Genomic DNA, 14,413 nt, shown 5'->3' on the forward strand with positions numbered 1-14,413 from the left:
GCCCCCCCCCCTGAAAAAGGTTCTCACTGATCTAATAACATAAGTTACTAAAAAGATGGTTAGACTTAGAATAATTGTGATGAAAAATTCAAAAGGTTCTCACTTAAGAAAAAAAAAGCATTAAATGCTGACTAATATAATTTGTTTATTACGAATATAATTTTTGAACTACATATTTTTAATACAAAAGCAGAAAAAAAAGACATTGAAAAAAAAAACACTAAAATAATTGGTTAATATTAAATTATATCATTAAATGACACCTATCTATTTTTAAGTAACATTAAATTGTTAAGGGGATGATTTAAAATTAAAAAAAAGGTTGAAAAATGTACTCAGTGACCTGAAAAAGTGCAATCTTTTTTTCAAAATAAGGTAATCGTTAAGTATTCAGTATTGTGGTTACCTTTTTTCATTCAAATTAAATGAATCCAAGTGGTTACATTATTGAATAATTATTCAAATATGGATAGATTTATAATAATTTATTTTCTTCATACAAGTTATATTAACTTGAAATCAAATAAATAAGTTAAATTAACTTATTTTCTTCATATATTCTTCCCGATGCAAGACAGAATAAAAAAAAAAAAAAAGGATGAATGATAAATCGTGATGAATGAAACATAAAATTCAATTGTATTTTTGCATATGTCGTGAGGAAGAAATAAGCATTTAGACAATAAGTAGACTCAAATCCAAACAATGTGAAACTGGCAATGATATATCTGATTTATTGATTGACATAATTAGTTTTAGAAATAGTCATTTCGATTTATTTATTTTTTAAACAGACTGTGTTGTTTATTCAACATACTATTCTGCACTGGCATTGCAATTATTTGTATGAATTATGTCAACAGAATCTCACATTGCCAATTGTTGCTTGCAACTTGAAATGCTGATTTTTATTAGACGTGAAGGTTTGAGGCGCAGGTGAAAGCGAAAAACAAAACAGCACGTCTTCTGAAATGATATTTCATGTTTGCGCTTTTAAAGTGGGCCCAAATAAATAACACTTGAAAACATACTTTCAAAAAAACACTTATTTTTTCTTTAATGAGCCACTTTTCTTGTCTGACTTGGTTTTCTTCTTGTCTTTCGCGGCTTTGCTCAGGTTCTCGTACACGTCCGACTCTTGGGTTCTGCAAAGACAAAAAGTGGAAGGTTGAAGAAAAAGGGATGAGGTTGGACAAATATTAAGATTTTTGAAATGGACTTCAAGATTGAGGGGGGAATTGTGCATGGAAAATCTTTTAAATAGTCCATATTAGTAATAACATTGAACCATTTTATTATTAATAATTTAATTATATTTATAATTTTATGAAAACAAACTTTTTTAAAGAGATAACCAATTTTTTATTTTTATTTTTTTTTGGGGGGGGGGATACAGCACAATCAATGCAACAAAAATTACAGGACAAAATAATGTAAATTAAAAAAAAATTATAACTAAAAAATGCACGCCGTTTTCTTTCTGATCTTGCGATGCAAAGGGCATTATAAATAAAATGTATTATTATTATTATTATTATTAAATATCTGGTGGGGCTGAATAAACACTTTTTCCCACCTTTGTTTAACTCACAGATGTGAGTCGATAAAGTCACGTTAACACATATTGACGATGTGGACGATGTGGACGATGTGGACGACGCTCCTCCCCGAAAAAGTGCCGAGCAGGCACAATTTGAGGCACGGTTGCCATTTGGGTGAGAGCTTTGGAGAATCTGTGTGACGTGAAACACGTCTACGGTTCGAACGGGAATGTGATTTTTTCCCCCCACATTCACTCACTTTGCGACGTTCCTGCTCCCCGGCGGGTGTTTGAGCTGCAGATTTGCGTACTCCGTCTCGGCCTCCTGCAGGAGGGAGATAAACACAGGAGTTAAATCGATGGAGTGGATTACTTTTTGGGCCAAAGTTCAACTTTGACAAAAAGCGTCGCCGATAAAGAGACTCCGGGCGGTGGAGTTCAAATCGGCAGAGCAAAGGTTCAAAGGCCTGTTGACAAAACTATACGTTGGTTGGTTCTTGTCTTGTTGGTGCTGGTCCACATGAAATCACAAATAACTCGTGTTTGTTTAAAAATGAATGCGAAAGGGACCTTGATAAGAATAATCGCATATTAACGCATTCAAACCCAAAAACGTATAAATACGTTTTTTTAATAATTTGTCCTTCACTCCCAAAAACAGATTTATAAGTTTTTTTTTTTTTTTTAATGATACATGAAAAGGTGTCTTAAAGCAATTATTATTACAAAAACGGCCAGCGGGTGGCAGCAGAGTATAAGAGATCAGCCAGGGCCATGTTGCAACAAGCTCTTTATGCCAGTGTTTTCAACAGGTTTGTGATAAAACTTAGTGATGTTCTAATGCTAATTGCTGTAAAACGGAAACAGATACAAATAAAAAAAAATCTTGATGAAAGAAGAGAATCGAATCTTTCTTTTGGCTTTTCTCCATGTGTTTATAGCAATAGAACACAACATTCTGTGCACCTTTCAAAATCAGTCAAAATCCAGTAAAACAGCCGGGAGCGAAGGGGCTTGCTTCAGGGAAACTGGCTGGGAGTGAATGAGTTCAATGGCAATATTCCAAATGGTTGTTCTTACCATGGAGGCGCCGTCTTTGGCCTTGGTGATCTGGATGTACTCGGACACGGACAGGTAGATGAACTTGTACTGGGCCTCGGTCTGGACCATGCCGGAGCGCTGCTCGCGCACCATTTGGATGTACTTGGAGATGTCGATGTCACAGTTAAGACCTGGTGGCGGATGGGAGAACTTCAGAGGACGAAGACGGACTGACAACGTTTTTTTTTTTTTTTTTGGGGCATTACCTATCGTGTCAATGGTCTCAATGATCATGTCAATCACCACAATGGTGCCCGTCCGACCGATTCCGGCGCTGCGGACAAAAGTAGAACCAGTGGCAAAGTGGCATCAACGATCACGCGACAGCTTGGGTTTTGCATCGGAAAAACTGTTGAGCAACCCAAACACGTATGGAACAAACAAGTCTTTATACTCCTCACGTCACAAGCAGCAACATTCCCCAAGGATAAACTAGCAGTTGACGCGAAAAGCTTTTGCTCGGCTAATCCTGAAACTGGGATCGTTTTAATCTGAAACCTCATTTCGCTGATCTTTGGAATGTTTTCACAGTTTTGTACCGCGTCCGCTAACACGTCATTTAGCGCTGCATGATATTCCTGACATGCAAGAATGCTAGAAATGCTTGTGAAGGAACAGTTAGAGGAATTGGTTGCCTTTCCCCCCCAAAAAAAAAAACATGTTCAGTCTGATGGGCTTGGATCTAAATGGCTCAATATTTGTCATGGAGTTCCCCAGGGCTCCATCTTAGATACACTGTTATTCTCTTGACATAGTAATAATTTAGGTTACAGTGTGGATGGAGCCAATTTTCACTTTTCTTCATGTTTTTGTGACAAATGATGGTCAACTGTGGCTGGTGTGTACCTGCAGTGGATGATCATGGGGCCGGCATCGGGATATTCAGCCTGTTTGGCGTTGACTTGTGTGAGGAAGCTGAGGACCCCGCCGGGCTCCTGGGGGACGCCGTGGTCGGGCCAGCTCAGGTACTGGTAGTGCCACACGACGCGCGAGTGCTTGGGCTGTGAAACAGGAAGTGATTAAAAAAAAAAAAACATGTAAGCAATGAGGTGGAGGAGTAGCAGAGGCGTGCGGAGTCCATCACCTTGTTCACGGGCGCCACCTCCAAGACTCGGACTTTGTAATCGGTCGCTTCCCGCTCCGACTTGGAGGTCACCACGTAGCGGCCCACCACCTTGGAGGACTGGCTGTCGGGCCAGTACGGCACACATTTATTCTGCGAGGACAGTCAAGACAAGACGTTCAGGATGAATACTAAGCATACTTTTTGAAATGCTAAATAGCATCGCTGTGAATTTGTGATTTGGACAATCGGGGGGGGGAAGAAACACTGACCCGCCCTTTCTCCACCTCCCTCGTCGTCATGACGATGACCCTGGTGTTCTCCTGCCACACCATCTGCCAGAAATCGTTGACCGTCGTCATCAGGCAACCCTGAGTGGCGATGTAAACTTTCTGATTCTCGGACTCCCACAAGGTGTTCTGCAAAGCGGCCCAGGTAAGACAAAGTCCACTTTTATTTATTTCGTTTTTTTTTGTATCTTGCGAGTTGTGCGACCGAGAAGCCTGGCAGGATTTGAGGACGTACTCGCATGTAGTTGGCGTTGATGTAGTCTGAACCCACCACATCGGGGTCAGCGTCCTGCAGGCTGACTCTGGTGTCATTGACTGGAATGAAGAATTCAAAATATTTACTTCGGGTCAGTTGGTGCCTTGTTTGATCTTTCCTCATTGAAATAAATGGAAATATCATAAACATGCTTTTTTTTTTTTTTTTTTTTACAAAACGAATGACTCATTTTTTTTAGCCAAAAGATGTTTTTATTTTACATCTGCACTTTGTCCTTGTTACAAACAGTAACTTGGTGTTGCGAATTGATTCTCTATAAATTTAAATGTAATGTCACAAATTTAACAGTTGGGCTCCATTTTTTTTGCTTCAATTTAATGGACAGTGGTGCGCCTTCTGTTGTGCGCCTTGGCCACCTGGGGGCAGTATAATAAAGACAAATATAAAGTTGAGTCGACCCAATCGAGAGTCACCAACCCGCAAAAAGCGAACATTTGTGAATAATTGAGCGTTATTTTTAAATCCCCACATTTTTTTTAAAAAAGCTGGTGATAAACCTGTTCCTGGTTCCTATTAATAATTTTTGGGGGGGATATCCATCCATCCATCCATCAATTATTCCTCACTTTTTTTTGAATATCATAAAAAAATATTTGAAAATAAAAATAAATCCACCAATAGGTGAATCTGCACGTGTCAAACCGCGAGTATGAGGTGGTCCGTCCACTGTAAATGAAATGACTTAAAACATGAGACTTACAAGGAAGAATATTCTTGTATCTGTTTTTGGTCTTGTTCTCCGGTCTCTGGCCTTCCTCGCGACTCTTTTTCACCTTCGCCTCCAACTTTTGAAGAGCCTGGGTGGTAGTCGAGAGGATCATTAGGAATCAAATATTCACTCATAACGGCCAATTGGATTTAAAAAAAAAAATTTTTTTTGTCACTTAGCTGAAATCATTCAAAACATGGCTGGATGGGTGGATTTAAATTTCCACCACCACAAGATGGCAGCCCACTGCTATTATTTAACATTGACCTTCAAGATTGAAGGAGTTCACAAAACAATGCAATGCTGACGGTGATGACATGACGACTGATTTGACTTACATCAAACTCCTCCCAGAAGCCCGCCTTTCTTTTCTCGCCCTCGGCCTCCTGCTGCATAAGTGCAGTCTGGCCCAATTGTTTCACTCGGCTGTCGATGTCGGCCGCGTTCACTCGGGTGGAGTAATACGGCTGCCGGATGCACACGCAAATTAAGACTCAGAAATTATGACAATTATCAGGGGGTATTAATTAACTCATTCAAACCTAAAAACGTATACATATTTTTTATGACTATGTCCTTCACTCCCCAAAAACGTATTTATTCGTTTTTTTGAATTTTTTTTTTATGCTAGAACATACAGAAAGCTTTGATACAGCTTCTAACATGAAGAGGTCGCTTAGAGCAATGGTAGTTGTTACAAAAAACGGCCAACAGGTGGCAGCAGAGTATAAGAGATCAGAGCAACATTGCAACAAGCTCCTTTTCTCAGTGTTTTCAACAGGTTTGTGAATAATGATGAAACTTAGCCATTCTAATGCTAATTGCTGCAAAACGGAAACAGATACAAATATATTTTTTCCTGATGAAAGAAGAGACTCGTAGGTTCCATGTTTTTATAGCAATAGAACAGAATATTCTGTTGCAAAATTAGTCAAATCCCAGTAAACCAGCCGGGAGCGAAGGGGGTTGCTTCAGTGAAAATGGCTGGGAGTGAATGAGTTAACCAAGCATGCTGTAATTTACAATTCCTCATCCCAGCGTACTTGTTTGAGGTGCACCCAGTTGCCCGAAATCTCCTCGATGCCTTTCCGTTTGTAGAAATCCACCAAGTCGCTGAGCGTGTCGAACATGTCCGAGCCTCCCACGGTGTAGCGTTCATTCTACAAAGAGAAAAAGACAACTAAAAAAAAACAACAACAACAACAACATGCAGACAACCTGGTCTCGCACGCACACACCTGACACATGATCTTGATGTGAGAAATCCTCCTCGCACCCGTTTTGCTGCGCTCGTCGGTCAGAACTGACAGGACAAAATCTCCCGGCTTGGATAGCGACTCTCGGACCAGGAAGGTGCCCGACTCGTCCCGGGCCATCAGCATCTTCTCCGCGTTCGGACCCGACAGGTGGCCGTGATACCACCTGGACATGAGATGAGGTGATTAAGTGGGTTCAGAACAAATGAAGTGAGATTACAAACAATGAGATGGGGTGAAATATTGTCCGAATAATCTCCAATTTGCACTTTGAATGTTTGTTAGTGTTTTTTTTTGTTTTGGTTTTTGAACTTTAACTGACCATTTCTACTCTAGTCAATAAAACAACAAAAACATGATACAAATAAAAAATGATTATGCATTTTACTACATAAATATAAATGCATTTTAGTCTTAGTTGTTGGATTTTTTAACCCTTGAGTGATTTTTGGAAAAATAAATTAAATATTTTACTCTTTTCCAAGTGTAAAATTGACTCAGTTTAAACTGGGACTGAATATAGTCTCTCTTTTTTTTTTTTTTTTTTTTTTTTTAAAGAGTAAAGTTTACTTAACGAAATTTACAGTGTATATTTAATGTATTTGTACGCATGCAAGGCAGATGTGTTTTTTTAATGCATCATTGCCCAATCCTCCACGTCATTTGCAAATTGTCCACAGTGCTCCTAATATTCAAATAATATATATAATAATATATATATATATTTTTTTTCAAGGTCTGTGTGTGTGTGTGCGCGCGTGTGCACACGTAAGTGAATGTACACTCCGCTGGGTTGGGCTTAATTTTAGACCCAGTTCTCGATTTCTTCTTCTGAACTTCCTGCTTTGCGGTCGGAAAATTTCTGATGACAGATTTTGTGGCTAAAGAGGACAAAGTATTTTTAGTCGTCAACCAAGCTGGTCTCTCACTCCCCGCTCCCCCCCCCCCTTAACCTCGGTCCCCCCCCCCCCCACCACCAGGCCCACATTCTTCTCCATGCATCAATTATGAAATTGTGCACTTTTGCTTAAGTGAAAAGAAAGAAAATTCTCCCCCCGTGTATTACTGTTAATATCATACTTTAGAAAACCATTCAGTAATGACAGCATTAAATAGATTTTTTTTTCCCTCTTCAGTTTAATAGACATTGTGCTGCTCCTTCTGGAAACGATCACAACTCCTTAGTAAACTGCAGCAATATTCGTTATTTTTCACATTGAGAATTGTTATCATGTGTGTCACCCGCAAAACTGGTGTCATTTGTTAGCATGTCTACGGGGTTTTGCATTCATGTTAGCATCAAGCTAAACAAAGTGCTTTCGTGTTTCGTTTGACAGTAAATATCAACTGGGAGAGGCAACAAAAAGCTGAAATTATTCATTAATTGCCAGACAAACACCTGCTTGTTGTCAAGTGTGTTGAGTTGTTACTAAAGTGGCCCAATTTTTTTTTTAAATTCAGGTAGAAAAAGCGCACAAATGGCAGTGTGACTACCCTGTCGCTCCGGATGCATTCAAAGACGTGACTAATAAAAAGCGGGCTCATCTCCCGTGTGCCGACTTTCCCGAGATGAGGCAAAGGGCGGGGGCCCCCGGGGGGCGAGGAGCAAGACGGTGAGGACACGGCGCTGTGTGCAAGAGAGGAAGGCGAGCCAGGAAGGTCTGGCCATCGCTTTCGAGAGTGTCAAAACGTCAAGTTTCCAACCGCAGCGGCAAAAGGGAAGTTAGACAACTGACAGAGAGGACAGCGGGGGGGGGGTTGTGCTACCAACCTGACTGAAGTGTTGAATGCATACACACACACACACACACACACACACATATATATATATATGCGTGCTTGAAAGTACAAGTGTATTTTTTACATCATTGCATGGACAGCATAAATCAACTCAATCACTTCAGCGGTGATTGATAAATCATTTCACGTGACGCAACGTGACATTTTACTTGCTCAGTTCTATTCGGGGGGAAAAATAAATAACATCTTTGAGACGGTAAGGACAAATAAACAAGTGAGATCATGTGGTTGCAAAAGTGTGCACACCCTATTCTAACTGGGTGACATTTAAACTCACGTTAAGTGGGAGTAAGCACACGACTGTCACCATTTAAAGTGCTCGTGATTAAACTCAAAGGTCAGATGTTCTAGTAGGCTTTTCCTGACATCTTTTGCTTATTTAATTTTGATCTAATTATGGTACGTGTTTGGAATGAATCGGTCGCCTTCAAATTCATGCCAAATGGGAGTCAGCACACACCTGCCAACATTTAAAGTGCCCCTAAGTACAACCAAATAAAATTCAGCTGTTCTTGTGGGCTAAGTTTTTGCTGTTGTGCAAAGTTATCAAACTGGTTACTGTACAAAATCCACAGTCTTTTTTTTACACGAGTAGGTGTACTTGTACTGAAGTAAAGAGTATTACGCGAGTACTTTTGCCAGCTCCACAGTTGACACAAAATTAAACATGCAACATAAGCCATTGGGAATGCACACTGGCCACAATATTAGGTACACAAACACAACAAAATGACAAAAATCTGCTTTTACATTATTATCAATCATTTGAAAAAATACTGTGAGATTTATATAATGCTTTAAAAAGGAACCCGAGGACGCTTAATAACAATGTGAGATGGTGCTTTATGCATTATTGAGTTATTTTCTTCAAGTGAGAAAAAAAGCAATATCAGAATTATTACATAGTAAAATTTAAGTTTTTAGTTATTTATTTGGTTATTCATTTTTTTAATCATTCATAATTGTGATTTTTAGGTTGCAGTGGTATGGTCACTTAACATCATTGGGAAAATAAACCATTGTTTAACTTTTATTTTATGTTTTAATGATCATGTATTATTATTTATATATTGTTATTAAAATAATACTGCCAACATACTTTGTGTCCCTTGACAGCAAACTGGTGGACACGGAATCAAAGGTCAAATTATTTTGTCTCAATTTCAAGCCATCGATTAACCCGTCCCTTAATGATCGATCAATCAATTACTACAGCGGTAATGAACGTCTTTTATAATGGTAATAATTGTCCATTTCAAAAATCCAATGTGGTCTTGCGCGTCTGTCTTAAGAGACAAAAAACTCTTCAGAATCTGCATACTTGAAAATGAGTGACTTTGACGACATTTGATTTGGGCTTATGCAGGTTGGCAAATGTCCCCAAATGGTTGATCAGAGAAGTCTTGGTTGAATTCAACATGCAGAGAAGAAGAAAATCTGGAGGAAAGTGCGCTGAAAGTTTGTCACGCACCTCTCTGTGGTCGGGTCGGAACTGTTGAGCGGGTATTTGAGCTCGATGACGGTGCCGTCCTTGTCCTGCAGGATGCCGTTGTCGGCCGTGTAGTATTCCACCAGCTCGGACAGCGTGGCGAACTTCTCCCCGCCGTAGAGGTCGTAGAAGTCGCCCGTGTTCTGGATGCGGATGTGGGTCACCTGCTCGCCCACCCTGGCAAGTAAACGGCAGGGCATTTTGGTTTGAAATCTGTTTGACAAGTTAAGATTGATTTGACTTGTCTTTTTTTTTATCTGCTTTCATTACGGTAGTAGCGCTTGCTGGTATCTTTTCATTTGTATGCTATACTGATAAAATTAGGTTTTTGAGGAAATGAAAAAAAAAAAAAGCACGTTTCTATTTGTAAAACCTTGGTTTGATACTTTTTTTATATTAATATTCGTAATAATGTGCAATAAAAAAGGCATGATTTAAGGTACCTCTCCCCCTGTCCCCAAAAAAAAATCCTTGCACTTTGGATCAAAATAAAAATGCTTTTGTAGTAATGTATGCTGGATAACAACTTATTTAATACATAAAAAAAAAATAAAAAAATGAATGCATAAAATTAAGTATATATTTTTAAAATTGTATAGATACTGCTTAAAAACATATTTAGACCACATACGTATGCCACGGCTGGCCAAAATATTTTCCCGCTTCTGTAACAATTAATACACCAGCATGTAGACGCTGTAAAAAGTGACAAGTGGTCTATGAATTTGTCAAACACTATATACATTTGACCACACTCTAGTTGTTTTTATTTTTTCTTATGTATCATCACAGCTTTTGCGTATGCAGTATTGGATAGCTATGGGCAAGTAGCATAATATTGCATCATTTATACGCTTTACCTTTTGCTCATTATTAAGTAATCACAGTTCAGTAAACAGTGATCGTCTTTCAACACACAAAAAAAAAAAAAAACACATTCAAAGCTAACAAATGAAGTGATTTGACACAATGCTGAACACACTTTACAAGACTAAAAAACATCACATCATCCAGCAAATCTACACAAATATGACCCGATAAACGGTCGTGACATTAAAGTGGAGCGCAAAGGGAATTTTAATTGAATTGAATTTAAATAAATAAGTGGTAGGAGCGTATGCAGCGGGATGATCACCTGACGGACAGAGAGAAGTCGCCCACGTTCTTTTTGCTGGGTCGAGCCAGAAAGCTGCCGGCGATGCCCTGAGTCTTCAGCAGGTCTTCGGCCTGCAGGCCTGTGATGTCTCTGTGGAACCACCTACACGCACGCACACGCATTTGAAGAACAAGTTTGGGAATTTTGGATAATATGAGCAGATGAATGTCTTTTAAAAAACAGAAATGAAAATGATTTTTGAAAAATAATAATTACCGTGGTGAGTCAAGATAGAATACAACAAATAACGGAAACAAATCTGTGCATTTCTCACTTCAACTTGTCAAGATTTATAAAAAATAAATAAATTATATGTAAGCGTGGACTGCACTTTTTCTCTATATAAACAAATTATATATACTGGGACAACATATGAAAAATAAAGTTGATCAAAATGAAGAAGGATTCGCCCCCCCCAAGTTGCAACGTTTGCGATTTGAAAATTGCATTCTACCACAATGCAATTCAAATTTTAATTCAATTAATTAATTAATTCAAAAGCTGGGTTCATTTAGCCAACATGTAAACAAATGCAAAGCAAAATAAGAGCTGCAGACAGTGAAGCTTTTGTTTTCATGGATGACATATTGGACTTCAGACCAAGCATAGTAAAGCTTTTGGAATTCATTATGCCAAAAAGATTTAAATGGAGCGCATTTTCCTAAATTCGACTATTTGTACATTTCGGGAGCCATTTTGTCAATCTGTCTTATCTTAAGGAACATACTTGGATTTGTTTTGTTTCCATTATGTTTGTATTTTGGTTTAGCATTTTTTGTTGTTGCTCTCATTCAGTATTTAATACAAAATTACAACAACAAATTGGTGCTGCTAAATGTTGGTGCTGCGTGGGTGTCAAATTTTGAGCATCAGCCGGAGGATTCGCTATGAAAAGCGGTGCGAGGGTGCGCTTATCATCGTTCACAGCTTTCATTTTCATCCTTCTTCTCTCAAGATTCAACTCATTCACGATGTCATATTCTATTCTATAAAAGACCAGTTACAAAAATGCACCAAACAGCCAAAAATGCATATACGCCAGTTTGAGGATCTCTTAAAATATAAACATTAAAAAGCCACCTAAAAAACAGGACCTGGACTGAAAATTTGGCGGAAGAAACTCATAAAACAAACACAGGACCAAATCACATGATGGAGAATCGGAAAGAGAAGAAGGAATGGAAAGAGAGAAGTTGTCATCATTGCCCAACAAGGAGCACTCTGCAACGTCCAACTCACCGAACCATCTTGTCGCCCTCACAGCGTCTCGGTCAGAAGAATGAAGGCCGTCGAGGGGGCTCGCACCTGCGCAAAAGCATTACTTTTACATCTTAGCATAAAAAAAAACCCATCAAGACCAGACTTTTACGGACATTTTAGACTTTCCACCTCCAACTTCTGAACCCAAATTACCTGCTCTTATTTTTCCCTTCTGGCTCCGCTTGTGAGCCACCCAGCGGGAACGCAGACAAAAAAAAAGCGTCCACTTCTCTGCTGTCCCTGAACGCAACTGAGCACGTCTTGAAACTCTTCCCCTCCTCTCTATCGCTCTGCGTGCGTGTCTACGTTGCCACTCGCTCTTCCTTCCTTTTTGTAGCTCCTTTCACAAAATAGTGAAAGCACAGACAGGAACCAGAAGAGCTGACAAAGGCGGAATTCCTCCTTTCCCCCCCCCCCCCCGTTGTTGTAAATGAGAGTCACGGGAAATCAAAAGTAAAAAACACATGACAAATGTTTTTGAATCTTCAGCGAGTCTCCATCGAGTTGTTTTCTGCGTAGGTCAACGCCGTCGATTGTAATTTTTTTTGGTTTGTTTTTTTAAATCTCAGGCCGCCTGCCCACCTGTCTGCTGCTACTCGGCTGTTGCAGGTGTGTGTGTGTGCGTGTTTGTGACAACACAAAGGTCAGAGACACAGTACACTTCCTTATTTGTACCTCTACACTATGTGTGTGTGTGTGTGTGTGTAACTGCATGCAAAACCGTTTCAACACAAACACTGACGCGAGTTTCCCACCATAACGCAACACTTGCATCAAAAGGGAGGATCGTATGTACTTGACATGCATTCACTGACCACACTATTACAGTGCTTATAAAAAGTCTACACACCCCTGCTTAAATGCCAGTTTTTCAAAACTTTGTTCACTATCAAATATGACCGATAACCTGTGCAACTTAATTGAAATTTGTCTTAATTTTTTTTTTTTTAGAGTGCAAGTCTAAAATAACATGGTTGCACAAGTGTGCACACCCTCTTATGGCTTGGTGTTCAGAATGAACGAATCACATTCAAACTCATCTTAAAGGGGTCAGCACATATCTGCCAATATTTATAGAGATTCTGCTTAACCCTAAATACATTTCGGATGTTTTAGCAGGCTTTTCTTGACATTTTTGTTAGGGCTTGGTATCGATTTTAATTTCCTCAATCAATTTGATTTTCGATTCACAAGCGTTTGATTTTTCCTGGTTCGATTCATTTGAATTCAAGCAGATATCGATTAATTACAGAACATCAATTCTTCTTAAATATAAAGGAAATGATAAAAACTCCACAATTATTAAATTCCAAATTAAAATTTGCGAATGGTAGTAACTGGTTAAATGATTTAGCTTATTCATGAAGGTAAGACGTGTTATAATCACTTAAGTGTTACACAAAAATTGGCATTAGCAACGATGAGATGAAAATATGTTCATAATTCAAATTTAATATTTGTAAATATAAATTTAAAAGATTGAAATGTCTTAAAGTGCAATTAGTCGGGTCTTTCATAAATGTAAGATCATTTTAAATTCAGGTGAACAGTAAATTTTAGGAGAACAAGATACAAAAAAATATTGGCCTTTAAATTTCATTTTCTTATGATTTTATGGGGCAAAGAGATATTAAAATAGTCTAAAAAAAAGAAAATCAATTTGATAACGATTATTCAATTTTTTTTAAACCCAGCCCTAATTTTTGTAGTCTTGCAGCAGAAGCCATGGCTCAGTTTGCAAAGAGTTTCCTCAGCAAAAGGGGAGCTTGTGGTCCCCATAATAGAAAAGTCAAAGTGGGTTGAACTTGCCAAATAGTGATCCAACACTAGTCGTTCTTTCTTTGCTAAAAAAAAATAAAATCTTTACGATTATATGTGATGTTGACAAAGTCCTTAGCTAAGGATCACATGATCTCCTACTGCCGCTGGCCTGTTAACATGCACTGCAGTGAAAAGTAGTGACCTTACTATGAAGACAAAAACAGTGTGCATCATAGGAACTTGCAAACAGACACATTTATCTACTCACCCACGTCATCATTGTTGTTCCTCTTCGCACGGTAGCTCGACGAATCTTTTCTGCAGGGAATGACGAATTGAGATCACGTTTAACTAAACCTCAATATTTCGCAACTTGGCACTCTTTTTTTTCTTTGTGCAATGTTTCACCTCCTTCCTTACATTCGGCCACCTAAAAAAGGTCCACTTGTGATGAGACGATGCTCCCGCCCTGTAATTTGCTCTAATTCTCTCAAATTGCCGGGAGATAATATGCTGCTTCCTGACGCGGAGTCTGAAAAACTCTTAAATGTGCTCAAGTTATCTCATGGTACAATGTACACATTCAATAGACAAAAGTATTGGGACACTTCAATATGGGAACAACTTTTCAACTCTTGCTTGTTTGAAGACAAACAAAAAAGTGTTCTAGTGTGTCTGTGGTAGTCTCTGTCCTTGTCCTTATTGCAAGGT

At 38.8% G+C, this 14,413-nt stretch overlaps 1 protein-coding gene across 3 annotated transcripts; it reads right to left on the minus strand.

Annotated features, from left to right (window-relative positions):
- Nucleotides 1–699: 699 nt before the first annotated feature.
- Nucleotides 700–14,346, minus strand: ptpn6 (protein tyrosine phosphatase non-receptor type 6). 3 transcript variants are annotated; one of them, XM_077575493.1, is made up of 16 exons: nt 13,971–14,346; nt 11,921–11,986; nt 10,661–10,783; nt 9,508–9,702; nt 6,219–6,402; nt 6,024–6,140; nt 5,319–5,447; nt 4,972–5,068; nt 4,230–4,309; nt 3,977–4,123; nt 3,726–3,857; nt 3,488–3,642; nt 2,848–2,915; nt 2,621–2,772; nt 1,801–1,865; nt 700–1,145 (listed from the first exon to the last, which is right to left on the minus strand). In XM_077575493.1, the coding sequence occupies exons 2-16, from the start codon at nt 11,926–11,928 to the stop codon at nt 1,046–1,048; spliced, it is 1,752 nt and encodes a 583-aa protein (XP_077431619.1). In that variant the 5' UTR covers nt 11,929–11,986; nt 13,971–14,346; the 3' UTR covers nt 700–1,045. The 3 variants fall into 3 exon arrangements, with proteins under 3 accessions (XP_077431619.1, XP_077431618.1, XP_077431620.1); XM_077575492.1 differs by lacking the exon at nt 13,971–14,346 and adding an exon at nt 12,095–12,354; XM_077575494.1 differs by lacking the exons at nt 700–1,145; nt 1,801–1,865; nt 2,621–2,772; nt 13,971–14,346 and adding an exon at nt 12,095–12,358 and having other exon boundaries at nt 2,891–2,990.
- Between the last annotated feature and the right edge of the window lie 67 nt (nt 14,347–14,413).

This window comes from Vanacampus margaritifer, chromosome 9 (genome assembly GCF_051991255.1).
Source record: "Vanacampus margaritifer isolate UIUO_Vmar chromosome 9, RoL_Vmar_1.0, whole genome shotgun sequence".
In the NCBI taxonomy this organism is placed as follows: Eukaryota; Metazoa; Chordata; class Actinopteri; order Syngnathiformes; family Syngnathidae; genus Vanacampus; species Vanacampus margaritifer.

What these genes read in the sequence shown, in the direction of transcription:
- ptpn6 (XM_077575493.1), bottom strand. An exon ending in CCCATGATCATCCACTGCAG is followed by an intron (nt 2,916 to 3,487) that starts GTACACACCAGC and finishes TTTTGTCCGCAG; the next exon opens with CGCCGGAATCGGTCGGACGG. An exon ending in TGAGACCATTGACACGATAG is followed by an intron (nt 2,773 to 2,847) that starts GTAATGCCCCAA and finishes ATCCGCCACCAG; the next exon opens with GTCTTAACTGTGACATCGAC.